Source organism: Cervus elaphus, chromosome 4, assembly GCF_910594005.1.
Source record: "Cervus elaphus chromosome 4, mCerEla1.1, whole genome shotgun sequence".
Classification (NCBI taxonomy): Eukaryota; Metazoa; Chordata; class Mammalia; order Artiodactyla; family Cervidae; genus Cervus; species Cervus elaphus.
The window spans coordinates 59,344,537-59,361,247 of record NC_057818.1 but is presented as its reverse complement, the minus strand read 5'-3'; the positions used below and the strand labels follow the sequence as shown (position 1 = coordinate 59,361,247).

The 16,711-nt window shown below is 42.1% G+C and overlaps 2 protein-coding genes across 3 annotated transcripts in view; one reads left to right on the top strand and one right to left on the bottom strand.

The window, feature by feature from the left end:
• The window catches only part of LOC122692463 (sialic acid-binding Ig-like lectin 5), a 76,159-nt gene that overhangs the window by 38,649 nt on the left and 20,799 nt on the right, over window positions 1-16,711 (top strand). The gene's annotated exons all lie outside the window — the stretch shown is intronic.
• ZNF175 (zinc finger protein 175) lies at window positions 1,831-12,385 on the bottom strand. Of its 2 annotated transcripts, XM_043900018.1 has the most exons (6): window positions 12,263-12,385; window positions 10,201-10,461; window positions 9,968-10,056; window positions 8,888-9,014; window positions 8,401-8,496; window positions 1,831-4,589 (listed from the first exon to the last, which is right to left on the bottom strand). In XM_043900018.1, exons 4-6 carry the CDS (start codon window positions 8,985-8,987, stop codon window positions 2,776-2,778), a joined length of 2,010 nt encoding a protein of 669 aa, XP_043755953.1. In that variant the 5' UTR covers window positions 8,988-9,014; window positions 9,968-10,056; window positions 10,201-10,461; window positions 12,263-12,385; the 3' UTR covers window positions 1,831-2,775. The 2 variants fall into 2 exon arrangements, with proteins under 2 accessions (XP_043755953.1, XP_043755952.1); XM_043900017.1 differs by lacking the exon at window positions 9,968-10,056.

Here is a 16,711-nt window from a genome sequence, read left to right as displayed (position 1 = left end):
TGCAGGGCAGCCCCTCAACCATCCCACCTAGTTTCTTGTTAAAGGAGACTATTTTACTGGCTTCTGTCTGCCATCCCTAACCCCCATCCTTTCATTGCCATTCATTTGGTCACACAGGGCCTCACTCAAATTGACCACCTCTGGTTCTTTCCACACAGTTAAAGTGCTTAATGCTTATTCACCTGTTTATTTCTCACAAGGACTTGTGGGGTAGCACTACTGTCCTCTTCCTTTTGAAAACTGGGGGCAGATAAATATCTTGCTTGATTGATATGGAATCAAGTACAGGAACCCAAGGGCTTCCCAGGTAGCTTAGTGGTAAAGAATCCACCTGCCCAAATGTAAATTGATACAGCCACTATGGAAGACAGTATGGAGATTCCTTAAAAAAAATACAAAAAACTAGGAATGAAACTACCACATGACCCAACAATCCCACTACTGGGCATATATGCCGAGAATACCACAATTGAAAAAGATACATGTATCCTAATGTTCATTGCAGCACTATTTAAAAGAGTTAGGACATGGGAGCGACCTAGATGTTTATCAACAGATGAATGGATAAAGAAAAGCTGTGGTTCATATATACAATGGAACACTGTTCATCCATAAAAAGGAATGCATTTGAGTCCGTTCTAATGAGGTGGGTGAACCTAGAGCCTATTACACAGAGTGAAGTAAGAAAGAGAAAAACAAATTTTGTACATTAATGCATATATATGAAATCTAGAAAGATGGTACTGATGAACCCACTTGCAGGGCAGCAGTGAAGATGCAGACATAAACAGACTTGTGGACACAGTGGGGGCAGGAGTGGGTGGGACAAATGGAGAGGAACATGGAGAGAGAGCATGGAAACATATTCATTACCATATGTAAAATAGACAGCCAGTGGGAATTTGCTCTATGACTCGGGGAGCTCAAACCAGTGCTCTGTGACAACCTAGAGCAGTGGGAGGGGGTGAGAGGTGGGAGGGAGATTCAAGAGGGAATGGACATGAGTATACCTATAGCCGATTCATGTTGATGTATGGCAGAAACCAACACAGTATCGCAAAGCAATTCCCCTTAAATTATAAGTAAACTTAAAAAGCATCTACCTACCAATGCAGGAGACACAGGAGATGCAGGTTTGAGCCCTGGGTCAGGAGGATCCCCTGGAGGAGGAAATGGCAACCCACTCCAGTGTTCTTGCTTGAGAAATCCCATGGACAGAGGAGCCTGATGGGCTACAGTCCATGGGGTTGCAAAGAGGCAGACATGACTGAGCAGGCACCGATGCACAGGAACCTGGCTCCTGGGCCTGTTTACTTACAAATTATGCTGTTCTACTTCTTTCCTATAGCGGGAAAAAAAAAGGGCGGGGGGAGTGGGAAAGAATAACAAAATACATGGAGACTTCCCTGGCAGTCCAGCGGTTAAGACTCTGAGTTCCCAATGCAGAGGATACAGGTTTGATCCCTAGTCAGGGAACTAAGGTCCTGGGTATGGCCACACAAAAAAATGAGGGTAGTTGAATAAATTACAGCATGTCCTCATACTGACAGAATACTGATGCAGTCACTGAACAGCTGTGTTGTAGACTGAAAAGAACAAGTGCACGAGGTATGTGATATGATTCAATATTTACAAAACAAAGAGGGAAGAGCACCTATATAGGTGTACGCTTAGGAATGTATGGGAATAACAAGTGTTGGCAGACTTCTCTCTGAGCCGGAGGGTAAATACTTTAGGTTTGCGAGCCATATGGCCTTTGCCACAACTACTCAGCTCTGCCACTGGACCACAAAAGCAGCCACAGACATCACACAAACAAATGAGCATGGCTGTGTTCCAATAAAACTTTATTTAAAAAACGTGTGGCCAACCAGATGTGGCTGATGGCCAGTTTGCTGACTCCTGACAGATGATTAGGAGCCTGTATAAACATATAAAAGACTTCATACTAAAAGGTGCACCATAGATGGTGGAGGTGGAAAGGGGAGAGTAGAGCTGAGCTAATCATGAAAGAAGACAAAAACTACACTATGAATATCAGAATCACATTTATGCATTTACCAAAAAAAGTACATTCATCTGTGTACACAAAGAAATTAATAATTATTGACTGAGCAACCTCAGGATGTAAATTCAATAGGGAGTAAATGTTTAAACAATTTTTAGGTTCTTTTTAAAAATATATAATCAACACCTCTGGTTACACAGTGAATTCTGTAGCAGAAATTACAGAATTGAGTATATGTGTGTGTGTGTATATATATGCTGACCTGCATATATAAATATACATACATACATAAGTATACAGATACACACACATATACATAATATTGCCAAGTCATCATTTAGTTTGCTGGCAGCCTAAAAATAATGATATTCCACATTAAACAGGGTTATCATTAATATAAATTCCCACAAATTTTCCTGTAAATAATCTGGTAATAATCTGTCTTACTCTATAGAAACTCTTTTCTCAAAGTATTAGTCAGGGTTTTGTCCTCAAATGAATTGTATAACTTTTAATGAAGCTAGTACAAATATAGACATTTCCACTCATTCTTAAAAGTTCTTTCCTGAGTAATTTCCTTCATGTAAAATATGTGTAACTTGGAGACATGCAGTGCATCCCTAGAGCTTTTCTGAAACAAGAATTCTATAATATATGATTTTATCTGCCTCATGTTTTTCCTTCTTCAAGAAATTCACTTAGTTTCACTGATGTTTATGATGTTTATGCATACTAGGAATTGACTTCTGGGTAAAGCCTTGCACAGATTAACTGCTTTTGTAAGATTTATCTCTGGTGTGAGTTGTCTGGTGTTTATTAAAATTTGATCTGTTGTTGAAGCTCTTCCCACACTTGGAACACACATAAGGTCTCTCTCCTGTGTGAATTCGTTGATGCACTTTGAGTTGTGGTTTCCTACTGAAGGATTTCCCGCAGTCACAGCATTCATAAGGTTTCTCTCCAATATGCGTTCTCTGATGTGTGATTAACTCTGATTTCTCAACGAAGGTGTTCCCACACTTGTAACAGGCAAAGGTTCTCTCTCTATTGTGAGTCATCTGATGTTTATGGAAATTTGACCTACCATTGAAAGCCTTCCCACATGCAGTGCATACGTAGGGTTTCTCTCCCGTGTGGATCCGCTGATGCTCTCTGAACTGTGACTTGGAAGTAAAGGCCTTCCCACAGTCACTGCATTTGTAAGGCTTCTCTCCAGTGTGAATTCGCTGATGCATGCTGAGGATTGATTTCTGGTTGAAGGCCTTCCCGCATTCACTGCACACGTGGTGTCTTTCTCCAGTGTGAATTTTCTGGTGTATGTTGAGGTGTGACTTTTGGGTGAAGGTCTTCCCACAGTCACTGCATTCATAAGGTTTCTCCCCAGTGTGGATTCGATGATGTATATCAAGTTGTGACTTGGAAATGAAGGATTTCCCGCAGCTGTGACACTGATAAGGCTTCTCTCCAGTGTGACTTCTCTGATGTACAATCAGGTGTGCCTTCTGGATAAAGGCCTGGCCACATTCAATACACACATATGACTTCTCCCCTGAATGGATTCTCTGGTGCAAGCTGAGTGTTGACTTCTGGGTGAAGGCCTTCCCACATTCACTGCATACATACTGTCGCTCACCAGTGTGGATTTTCTGATGTATACTGAGAGTTGAATTCTGGGAGAAGCCTTTCCCACATTCACTGCATTCATAGAGTTTTTCTCTCGTATGGGTTCTCTGATGTCTGAAGAGAGATAACATCTGGAAGAAAGTTTTTCCACATTCATGGCATTTATGGGGCTTCTTTCTAGTATGAGTTTTCTGGTGTGTAACCAGTTCTGGCCTCTGAAAGAAGACTTTTCCACATTCCTTACATATATACGGTATGTTACCTATATGATCTGTCACAGTGACCCCAAGTTTTGGTTGTGAGGTGAAGGCTTTCCCACATTTACTACATCCCTGGAGGTTTTCTACACTATGGAATCTCTGTTGCTCAAGGAGGTGTGACTTGTGGGTGAAGTCCCTCCCACATTCAGTACACGTATCTGGTTTTTCCTGAGTATGAACTTGATGTTGTGTGAGTAACTGTTTCTGGCTGAAGGCTTGTGTACATGTATCACCTTCACAGAAGTTCTCTCCTGTGTGAGTATTCTTGCAGCTGGCACTGGAAGAGCTATGGGTGACTGACTGACCAGATCCAACCATATCATCAAGGTGTTTTGTGGTACTGCTTTGATTTTGATGAGTTGCTTCTAGGTTAGGCTTCAACCTTTTTGCAAATGAGCAGTGTTTATGAGGTTCCTTTTGTGAAGAAGCAAGGTGGGGCCTTGCCTGGATGACTTTTCCAGGGTCCTTGTAGTCACAGTCCCTCTCTGTGTTCAGTGTTTTCTTATTGAAGAAAACCCCCTGATGTGAAGGTTTATTTTGATTTTTCAGATCTCCCTCTGTTGGGTCAGCTTGTTCCCACAGTTCTTCTAAAATGGAACACCATGAACCATCTCTTGTGACTCCACCCATCATCTCATTGTGAAATGAAGCTTCTTCAGAAATCTCCCGTTGTGGGGTTTCAAGCCCAAACTCCCCTTCTAGAAGGAGAACAAGATGAAATAGATACAGTGAACAAGTAGCAAAGGATAGAAGAGAAGTCACATGGAGCTGACTGAGATTGTGCATGGGGAAACTGCCGAGTCATATACCAGTGGTAGTGCTGAAGGTGATCATGAGAGAAAACAGTCACACAGCCCTTACTATATGTCAAGCACATGTCTGTATAGCACTTAGCATTTGCTAGGCAGTGTTCTATGTGATGCACACATAAGCTCATTCAATCCTCACAACAATCCCAGGAGGTAACTACTTCTTATCCTGGCTTTCTACATGAAGCAAAGGAAATAGAATGGTTAAATAATTAGCCAAAATCACTGTGCTCAGCCACGGGGAAAGCTAAGATTTTAACAAAGGCAACCCGACTCCACTCATGCAGGTGATCTAGATACCCAGACCTAGTAGAATGACTACAGGATAAAAGAGACAAGAGTGTCATAGGGCAGCATCTGTGCATAGCCACAGCTTGAAGGAGGGGTTCAGAGTGCAGAGCTCTCTCAACTTACAATGGGGTTATGTCCTGATAAGTCCATCGTAAGTTTAAAATATCATAAATCAGAAGTGAACTGAATACACCTAACCTACTGAACAAAGCTTAACCCAGCCTACTTTAAATGTGCTTAGAAGACTTATGTCACCCTAAGGTTCAGCAAAAGCATCTAACAAAAGACCTATTTTATAATAAAGTGTTGAATATTTCACGAAATTTATCCAATACTGTACTGAAGGTGAAAAATAGAGTGGTTATCTGGGTACAGAAGGGTAGTAAGTGTATTGGTTGTTTCCCTTTATGATCATATGGCTGACTGGGAGTCTGGCATCACGAGAGTATAGTACCGTATATCACTAGCCTGGGAAAAGATCAAAATTTACAATTCAAGGTATAGTTTGTACTAAATGTGTATGACTTTCACAACACTGTAAAGTTGAAAAATAGTAAATTGAACCATCACAAGTCAGGGACCATCTGTATAAGTTTTTGTTAAAGATCTACATTGTGATTAATCTCCCACCTTCCTCCTACTCATTGGAAACAATACCAAAATCATTCAGCCCTAGATATCCTCTGATAGACTATTAAAGCATCAATCCTGACATGGCCAAGCAGTGAAAGAACACCTATACTCAAACTCACAATTTCCCTGAACTTAGCAGTGTACATATCCCAAGAAGGATAAACTGGAAGACTGGACAAGCATGCTGTCCCCTAGAATCTGTTTCACCCTCTTCGACAGAGGTTAACTGTGGCCAGGCACATGGCAGCCAAGCCACATAATGACTCACAATTTCCTTTGCAGTGATATGTGATGGTGAGACTGTTTTTGCTGATGGAATGGGCATACAACATTATGCACTGCTTCTAGCCAGAGTAATACATCACAGCTTCTCAGTACCCTCCACCCCTTTTCTGCCTAGGAGAACCTGGCTTTGGTTGCAATGCACTCAATCCTGAAGATTGACAGCATCATAACAGATGATACTACAATGACAAGAGAAAAACTTCAACACCTGAATGAATACAAAACGTAAGGCTTCCTGCTGACCTGACTTTTATAAGTGGTTTATAGGGGGAAAATTATTCTGGAAATTATTATACTGGATCTTGGTCTCTTTGTTGTAACTTTCAGCTTAATGCTACTCAACATACCATTTTTTGGTTAAGAACAGGAGTTACTGATCACCTAGTTTACTAGTAAGAACATAAGACACAACAGAGTCTTTAAAAAAAGGTGGCTGAATTTTACTATTCCTTTATCCTATCAGAGATTTAAACACTGAGTATGGTTAAGACCATCACGTCTTGTTTTCTTTTCTCTTTCAATCACTTGGATAAACTATCCCAGACCCTTGTCCTGTTCCCAAACCTCAGTCATCTATCACTTTTTTTAAAAAATGAGAATGTTCTTTATTTTTACTATTTTTAGTAATAATTTAGTAATAATTTTACTTATTATCTTACTATTTTTAATATTTATATATATAGCATTAAAATCTGAGAAAAAGAAATCAATCTTTGGGGTAATTTATCAATGTCATCTTGACTGAACTCATGATGACTGGGAATCCACAAATCCCATTAGGAACAAAATAACCCAAGCATGAGAAAATAGCTGGTTTATGGTGATACCCCTGGAATTAAGAAAAAGAGTCAACTAAACTGCTTTTAAAAAGAAAATATAGTAGAATTTCTAAAATAACAAGTTAGAAGACCAAGATGGGAGAGCCAAGAAACAGAAGAATCTTCTGGACAAAATGTATAAGGCGAGAAGAATTTCTGATATGCATAGTAGTAGTTTCCTGGTGTTTGGAAACTTCCTCTATTACGATTCCCTTCCCGGGATGGGTCTCCGTCCCTAGCTCTTTTGCCTCTCTTTTTATCTTTTATATTTTTTCTACCTCCTTTCGAAGACAATGGGCTGCTTTTCTGGGCGCCTGATGTCCTCTGCTAGCGATCAGAAGTTGTTTTGTGGAGTTTGCTCAGTGTTCTAATGTTCTTTCGATGAATTTGTAGGGGAGAAAGTGGTCTCCCGGTCCTATTCCTCCACCACCTTTGATATGCATAGTAGTAGTAGTAGTGTTAATCACTCAGTCATGTCCGACTCTTTCTGACCGCATGGACTGTGGCCCGCCAGACTCCTCTGTCCATGGGCTTCTCCAGTCTGCTGTGCATAATGATTCCAATTTCTGATTTCCTCAAAGGAAATGAGACATCCCACAGGAACTGTCCACCATGAAGCTAAATAAGAGAACATGGTTTAGGCATGGGGACTGGAGGCACTGATAAGGGATCATCAGGAAAAAAAATTTTAGGCTTAGGTGTTGAGAATAGAAGGGTCCTTCAGAGTAACTCCTCTATGAAGGGATGACCAGAGGAAAGTACAGGGGCCCAAGTTGGAGGCACCACAATTAGGGATAAAGAAGAACGATTTAGTGCAGAAAAAAATGAGTTCAGAGGACAAATAAAAAGGCCTTCAGGAAATTCCACAAAGGGATAAAATGAGATGACAAAAGCAACATACAGATGGAAAATCCAGTCAGATAACAGATATGATGAAATGCTGTATTCCTAGAAAAATGAAAACAGCTTTATCATAATATGGGCCATAAATAAGAAATTTGATAAATATTATATATGTTGGCAAGCAAGATGTAAAAATGATTTACTTAGCCAGATTAAGTGTAGTCATAACCAGTGATCAGGCAATCCCCCTTGACTATTCAGCTCTGAGAAATTCTTATGTTGGCCCCTACGGAACATTCCGCTGGTAAAGAATCTGCCTACAATGTGAGAGCCCTGGGTTTGATCCCTGGGTTGGGAAGATCCCACGGAGAAGGGAAAGGCTGCCCACTCCATTATTCTGGCCTGGAGAATCCCATGGACTGTATAGACCATGGGGTGGCAAAGAGTTGGACAGGACTGACTGACTTTCATTTTCTCATTTGGGGCTTCCCTGGTGGCTCAGAGGTCAAAGCGTCTGCCTGCAATACGGGAGACCCAGGTTCAATCCCTGGGTCGGGAAGATCCCCTGGAGAAGGAAATGGCAACCCACTCCAGTATTCTTGCCTGGAGAATCCCATGGACAGAAGAGCACGGTGGGCTACAGTCCACGGGGTCACAGAGTCGGACATGACTGAGCGACTTCACTTCACAGAACATTTACAAAATAATGTATGGCAGCATTTGTTTTAAGGAGTAGGAGATAACATGTGTCCACCACTGGGGGGAATGGATAAGTGTGGTAGGTTGAATAATGGCCCCTCATGGATCTACATGACTTGACAGTCACTCACCATGATACCTCTGACATGGGAGTTCAGTTTCTCTCACCCATGGCTCCTTTCCTTCTTCAATCCTAAAAATGATCTCTGGGTTGGGAATGTGATACCCTGTGAATAAGAAAGGATATTGCATTAGGATGTGGTATTGGGCTTCAGAGAAGGGCATGGCAACCCACTCCAGTATTCTGCCTGGAGAATCCCATGGACAAAGGAGCCTGATGGGCTACAGTCCATGGGGTTGAAAAGAGTCAGACACAACTGAAGTGACTTAGCATGCAGATGTACATTGGGCTTCAGAGGCCATTCAGTGAAGCTTTCTTGCATTGACACATCTTTCATTAGGAACAAAGTAACATTCAAAGATGCCCAAGAGGAATGAACAATTTGGGACAAGCCCAGGACAAACTGATTACATTCTTCAGATGTCACACTACATGCCACAAGAAGGAAGGACATCTCATGGAGGCCCGTCCAAGAGTCCTAGGTCAGGTGTGCTCACCCACGGAGAAAAAGTGGCTGTAGATCTCCAGCATCACATCCTGATACAGGTGTCTCTGCGCAGGGTCCAGTTGCTGCCACTCCTCCTTGCTGAAGTCCATGGTCACATCCTCAAAAGACACTAACCCCTATAACAACATACCCCAGCTCAATAAGAATTAGTCATCATTGGTGAACTTATATACAAGGGTGTGTTTTTAATGACTTCACCATGATATATATGGCTTCCCACTAACTACCTGTTTCATATTGTATGAAATCAGAATCAGGGCAAGAAAACAATATTTTTATTGTTTTCTTATCTATCTTATTTAATATCTTATTAATATAAGATATTAATATCTTATTTAATATTAAAATAAAAAAGCTAATAAGGATTAGGTTGGCCAAAAAGTCTATGGTTTCTATATGTTCCTGAACAAACTTTTTGGCCAACCCAATATCATGCATCTTAACACCTTAACTGTACATGAAGTGCTCTTAAAATTCAGCCAACTCCAACGCAAAATGAAATACATTTTTCAACAAGGCAGTGTTTGTCACTATTATGGGCTGAATTGTGATACCACCCCCCCCCCCCGCCTCCACACTCATTCATTTGCTGAAATCCTAACCCCCAGAACCTCAAAATGTGCCTGTATTTGGAGATACACAGTATTTAAAGTGGTAACAAAGTTAAAATGAGGTCCTTAGGTGGGTCAATTTTATTTTAAAAACACACAAAAGGTCATGAAATACACAGAACAACTTAGAATTTCAGGAAGAGTATAACCACGAACACTGCTTCCTCATTTCAAAATATCAAATATTAATATCTGCATTATTCCTGGGTGCTTTGATTTTATCTTTTAAAAGAGGAAAAACCTCACAGTCCTTAAAAGCCAGTTCTTGCTCTGGTATCCTGTGACTGTAAATTCTGAGGACAGAGGAGAAACCAGCCAATCTCCAGTGAGGAGTCAGGTGGGGATCAGCTGAAACAATGCAAAGACCCAGCAGTGGATGGAGGATGAACATATGCGTGAAGGATGCCTGTGCTGAGCAGGAAGGAGTCAGCATTTCCTGGCCTGTGGCTGCCAGCTACCTTTTCTTCTTCTTTTTCCCCAGGACCAACCCTCTTCTCCTACACATCCTCCTGCATCGGTCAGTTTAGCTTCCTCTACAAGACAGTGCCTGTGGATGAGGAAACGTTAGCTATCAGTGCTCTCTCTGCAGGAGAATCCAGATTGGATGCAGGGAGCCCGGAGTCTGCTGCTTCCTGTGTCTGCCCTCAAGTTCCAGAGAACTGCCACTGGGGTGGGGATGGCTCCTGCTTACCTCACACGATCCATCCTGCTCCTCTGAACCCAAGAACTGGGGCCTTTGGGGCAGATTTGCGTCAGCAAGCATGTCCCTTCTGGGCTTCAATTCTTGGTCTCTTTTGCTGACAACTCCACTCTTCCCAGGAGCCTGCAGCTGAGTGGGCATCAGAAGGCTCCAATCAGAGCTGCTGGGAAGAGTCAACCCGAGCTGTGTAGGGAGATCTGCAGTCTTCGTGATGTGGCCTGACCCAGGGGCTCTGGAGGGACACCGGAAATCCTGGAAAGGTAGTAACCACATCGTTACTCATTTAATATCCACTCCACAGGAATTTCTGAGGGCCACTAGGTGAAAGTCACTGTGTTCACAACATGAGGGTAAACAAAACTCAGGAATCTATCTATTGGGGTAAAAAATAAGAAAAGATGAAGAGATTTGGACTAAAGTTCATGAAGATTTAATTGCAGCTCTGACACACCTTTTTAACTACGAAAAGAGAAAGATATTATTTTAGTGGCAGTTTCCAAAATGAAAAGGAAGGTATTTATCATAGGCATTGAGAAACTTCCATGAGATGAGGTTTGTCAAGTCCTCAGAACCTCAGAACCTGGCACATGATAAACAATAAACAATAAAAATTATTTTATTTATTACTTGCTGAATAAAAATCAGCAAGTTGCTGAGTCCGGTATCAGATACCTTGAGTAATTCTCATACCACCCTGTCGGCTAAATATCATTATTATACTCATTTGAGGACTTCCCTGATAGCTCAGTTGGTAAAGAATCTGCCTGCAATGCAGGAGACCCTGGTTCGATTCCTGGGTTGGAAGATCCCCTGGAGAAGGGAAAGGCTACCCACTCCGGTATTCTGGCCTAGAGAATTCCATGGACTATATAGTTCACGGGGTCTCAAAGAGTCAGACTGAGCAACTTTCACTTTCATACCCATTTCATGGATGAGGAAAACTGAAGCTGACTGCTGTTACCTAGTTTGCCTTAAGGTCACTCAGTCTCCAAAGGGAAGCTGAGGGATTCTGAGGCAGCCCAGGCCTGCCTCACTTTAAACTGCACACAGTTGCCGCTGTCCCGTGTGGTCTTCTATGTAGTCAGTTTCCAGAAACACCATTTACACTTCCTGTTGCCTTCAGAGAGTTTAGGCTTCAAGTAGCCCATGTCTGGAACTGAGGTTCTGGACATTTCAGTGCCCATCTATAATACGGACAGCTCAACCTTTTCTGACAAAACTCAAATTCAATGTATGGAACCCCACCTTCACTTGGAAAACCTGCAGACATGTACTAGGACTCCCAATCACCATTAGATAACCCCAACATACGGTTCCAAATAATGCACCCCAGGAGGAAACTATCATTGATTTGCTCAACACCCAACCACAACCATGTCCACAGAAACCCAACTTGAGACCAACAGTGACCCACTCGTTCATTTCCAAAGGACAACACTCACTGCCCAGAAAGCAAATCAGTCAGCTTCACAAACCTCCATCACTGGCCCACTAGGTCTCCCATCAGCTGGTTCCCAAATGCTGCCCTTGACACCCCAAACACTTTACTGATTTCACAGTAAAATCTGTGAATCCCTCCCTCAATCACTGTCTCCCTTGAGTGTGTTACAATGTGACCCTCAAAGCTCCTGCTCCCAGTCAATCATTGCCTCCTACAGTCCCCCAAGCAGTGGATCACATCCCCAAATGGTTCCTAGTACCATACCAAAGCCCTCTTAAGACCCATGTTCACTATCATATAAACAAATTTCATGGGCCGACAATATAAAATTTGATATTAAAGTACACTTGGAATTCAAGTTACAAAAATACTTCTATACATATAGAAATAACGCAAGAAAGAGCGAAAATCAACGAGCCAAGCATTAAATTAGAAAACCCCACTTACCCTATAGCTCCCATCACTAAGAACCCCACCACTCACTCCGCAGACCCGAAATCACTCATTCCACAGACCCCCAACACCCGGACCCCAATTCCCAACATCACTCACACCAAGCGGATTCCCCCTCATCGACCCCTTAGATTCCCCACTGCTAATGTTCCAAATCACCTCAGCATCCCACAGGCGATTCACAGGTTAGAGTAGTTGACAACAGAAGCGAAATGGCCGCTCTGGGCCACTTCCGACTCGAATTCCTGTCAGGATTTGGGAGGCTGTGTTTGAACGTTGCTCATGCTCACTACCACCTTGGAAGCCACTGTCTGCCAATAGTTATCATGGCGTATCAAGTCCGTCGGTCTATTCCGCGGTTCATTTTCCTTCAGGGACTGTATCGGGAGAACAACATGGCCGCGCCCAGAAGGATTATATTAAGGAGGACGCCATTTTCAAACACTCCATTCCGTACAGCCAGGGAACGCACTGGGCAATCTTCATAGAAGTCTTGGTGTTGTTTCCCATTGGTGAGGGACCAATTAAATACGTGTGTAGATGTAGTTCTAGGAGAAAAATAGAATTGCATATTCTGAAAAATATCCTTTCTCTGTACTTTTCACACTGATTTAAAGCTCCATTCTCACTATCTGGCCTCTTCTTCCCTGTCAAGACTGTCCAGAGAGGCAGAGATCTATTGGGAGCCCAAAGGTGCAGAACTTGGCAGAGAACTGCTAAAAGCTTCGTGATTTCGTTAGTAATGAGAGCCTTTAAAGAATCTTTCGTGACGTTAGTGAGATGATTTTTGAGAGGACTAAGGCATTTCTCATTTTACTGTTCTTGACTTCATTTGTGCCTCACAGATACTGCACCCTCCACCCTGCCTTTTTTAAAGAGATGGGAATACCAGACCACCTGACCTGCCTCCTAATAAATCTGTATGCAGGTCAGGAAGCAACAATTAGAACTGGACATGGAACAACAGACTGGTTCCAAATAGGAAAAGGAGTACGTCAAGGCTGTATATTGTCACCCTACTTATTTAACTTATATGCAGAGTACATCATGAGAACCTCTGGGCTGGAGGAAGCACAAGCTGGAATCAAGATTGCCAGGAGAAATATCAATAACCTCAGATATGCAGATGACACCACCCTTATGGCAGAAAGTGAAGAAGAACTAAAGAGCCTCTTGATGAAATTGGAAGAGGAGAGTGAAAAAGTTGGCTTAAAGCTCAACATTCAGAAAACTAAGATTATGGCATCCAGTCCCATCACTTCATGGCAAATAGAGGGGGAAACAGTGGCTGACTTTATTTTTCTGGGCTCCAAAATCACTGCAGATGGTGATTGCAGCCATGAAATTAAAAGATGCTTTCTCCTTGGAAGGAAAGTTATGACCAACCTAGACAGCATATTAAAAAGCAGAGACATTACTTTGCCAACAAAGGTCCATCTATTCAAGGCTATGGTTTATCCAAGGGTCATGTATGGATATGAGAGTTGGACTATAAAGAAAGTTGAGACCCAGCACCACGCAGCCGGCTTAGTCCTCCCCGCCTCTGGCCTTGCGCTCTGTGGCCCCAAAGCCCTTCTTGCTGTCTCCTTCCCCCAGTGCGGCAGGTGGGCGGGAGGCTCTTGCTCTCCGGGGTTCGAGCCCAGTCAGTGTGAGGCAAGCTGATGGCTGTGGGGGCCAAAGAGAAGATGGTGGGCCTTCAGGAGTTTCCTGAACATTCTGGAATGACCCAGGACCGGCCCGGCAAACAGCGAGAGCAGCACCGGTTCGCTGCATCACCCTGATTGTCGATGGACACCGTCTTAAGGCCCATCAGACTGTATCAGCTGCATGCAGTATCTTGGTGGTAAACAACAGAAGTCATGAGCAACCAATTTAAGCAGAAATTTGATTTATTTGTAGAAAACTGCACAGTGCATAGAATCAAGGATGCAAGGTGAATGACAACACAGACCTTGGTTAAGTATTTGGAGGCTCTGCTCTATGGATAAGAGGACCAGGTGACCTTTCCTGTATGCCTGCTGTCTGGAGGAAATGTGATCATGAAAAGCCCATCTTATGTCACCTATTCCTTCCTTATGACACTAAATTTTTTTTCTAAAATTTTTTTAAATTTAAAAACTAAAAAAAAGAAAAGAAAGCTGAGCACAGAAGAATTGATTCTTTTGAACTGTGGTGTTGGAGAAGACTCTTGAGAGTCCCTTGGACTGCAAGGAGATCCAACCAGTCCATCCTAAAGGAGATCAGTCCTGGGTGTTCATTGGAAGGAGTGATGTTGAAGCTGAAACTCCAATACTTTGGCCACTTGATATGAAGAGCTGACTCATTGGAAAAGACCCTGATGCTGGGAAAGATTGAGGGCAGGAGGGGAAGGGGACGACAGAGGATGAGATGGTTGGATGGCATCACCGACTTAATGGACATGGGTTTGGGTGGACTCCAGGAGTTGGTGATGGACAGTGGGGCCAGGCGTGCTGCAGTTCATGGGGTCGCAATGAGTCGGACACAACTGAGCGACCGAACTGAACTGAACTGAAGATTTGGGACAGCCCAGTGTAGAGCAAGTCTGTTAGCACCATTTCCCCAACAGCATTTGCTCACTTCATGTCTCTGTGTCACATTTTGGTGTTTCTTGCAGTATTTCAAATTTTTTATTATTATATTTTCATGGTGATCTGTGATAGTGATCTTTGATGTTACTACTAAAAAGATTACAACTCTTCGAAGGCTCAGATGATGGTTAGCATATTTTAGCAAAAAATTATTTTTTGAATTAAGCTTTGTACATTAAAAAATATTTATTTTCATTTATTTTTGACACTACTGGGTCTTTGTTGCTGCCAGGACTGCAGCAACAGCCCTTGAGGTGTTGAGATGAGCAAGGACTCCTCTCTCATCATGGTGTTCGGGCTTCTCTCATTGCAGTGGCTTCTCTTGTTGCAGAGCATGGGCTCTTGGTGTGTGGACTTAAGTAGTTGTGGCACATGGGCTTAGTAATTGCAGCTGCCAGGCTCTAGAGCACAGATATAGTAGTTACAGTGCTCAGGCTTAGTTGCTCTGTGACATGTGGGGTCTTCTCTGGACTAGGGATAGAACCCGCATTTCCTGCATTGGCAGGAAGATTCTTTACCACCATGCCACCAGGGATGCCCTGTACAGTTTTTTTTAAGAGACATATTGCTATTGCACAGTCACTGGACCGCGTAATGTAAAAATATAGTGTAAACATAACTTTTATGCATCGGAAAATTAAAAAAAAATATTGTTTGCTTCACTTTATTGAGGTATTTGCTTTATTGTGAACCTGAACTATCCCCAAGGTATGCCTGTCTGCTAAAATGTCTGTGTGAATTTGAATTCCTCAGTCAGAGGGCACATACATTACCAGTTGATAGATACAGTATGGCCAAATGACTCTCCAGGAGGTTGTGCCAATTTGTATCACTATCCCCTATAATGTGATTCATCTCTGCTTCTCTCCAACCTCAACAGCAGTGTACATTAGCACTGATTTGGATCTTTCAATCTTACCAGTGAAAAATGTACCCATTATAGTTTTAACTAGAATTTCTCATTATAGACATGAAAGTGAAGTATTTCTAAGTAGGTTTCATAATGATTACTACTTTCCATTCGAATCTGTTCTGCCAACCCTGAACATTCATTGGAAGGACTGATGCTGAAGCTGAAGTTCCAATACTTTGGCCACCTGATATGAAGAGCCTATTCATTGGAAAAGACCCTGATGCTGGGAAAGATTGAGGGGAGGGGGAGAAGGCGATGACAGAGGATGAGATAGTTGGGTGGCATCACTGACTCAATGGACATGAGTATGAGTAAACTTTGGGAGATAGTGAAGAACAGAAAAGCCTGGCATACTGTAGTTCATGGGATCACAAAGAGTCGGACATGACCTGAGCAACAACAATCTTCTCTGTCATTCTGCCATTCAATGTCTCATCATTATTAGTGTATATTTCTTTTCTTAAAAATTTGCATAAATTCTTTTATATAGAAACTACAATCATTAGTCCATAGTGGGATTATGAATATATTCTCCTGGCTTGTCCTTGTCTTCTGATTTCATTTACCTTGGATTTGCTATCCAAGGTAAATTTTTTTTTTGTTTTATATAGTTGAGCTGTATAAATATAGTTCATATAAATATAAAAAAATAAATTTAAATGTATAAATAAATTTGTTTACTTACATAAATAAAGTTGAACTTATGTCTTTAAAGCTTTAAAGCTTTTAACTATTTGCTTATCACTCTGGCATTTCCAACTCTGAGAATATATATGATGTTGTGAAATGTGAAATAAAATGGAGTCACTTATGTCAAGGGTATTTTTTTCCTTAATGGAGCTAGGAGGCCATTAAGGGGGTGGATCTTACAGACATCCCCACCAGGTGGAAGCTTGAACTTATCAACTAGGCCAAACCACAGATATTTCAAGAACTCTGCAAGAACACCTGCGACTTGTCACAGCAACGAACTTTTTCCACCCTCTGGTTATAGCCTTAGCATTCAAGCATGTTCAGCCAACACTAGATCCTGCCTCCAACTCTAGTGAAAATTCTTTGTAATTCAAATCTCCCTTCTTTGCTTTT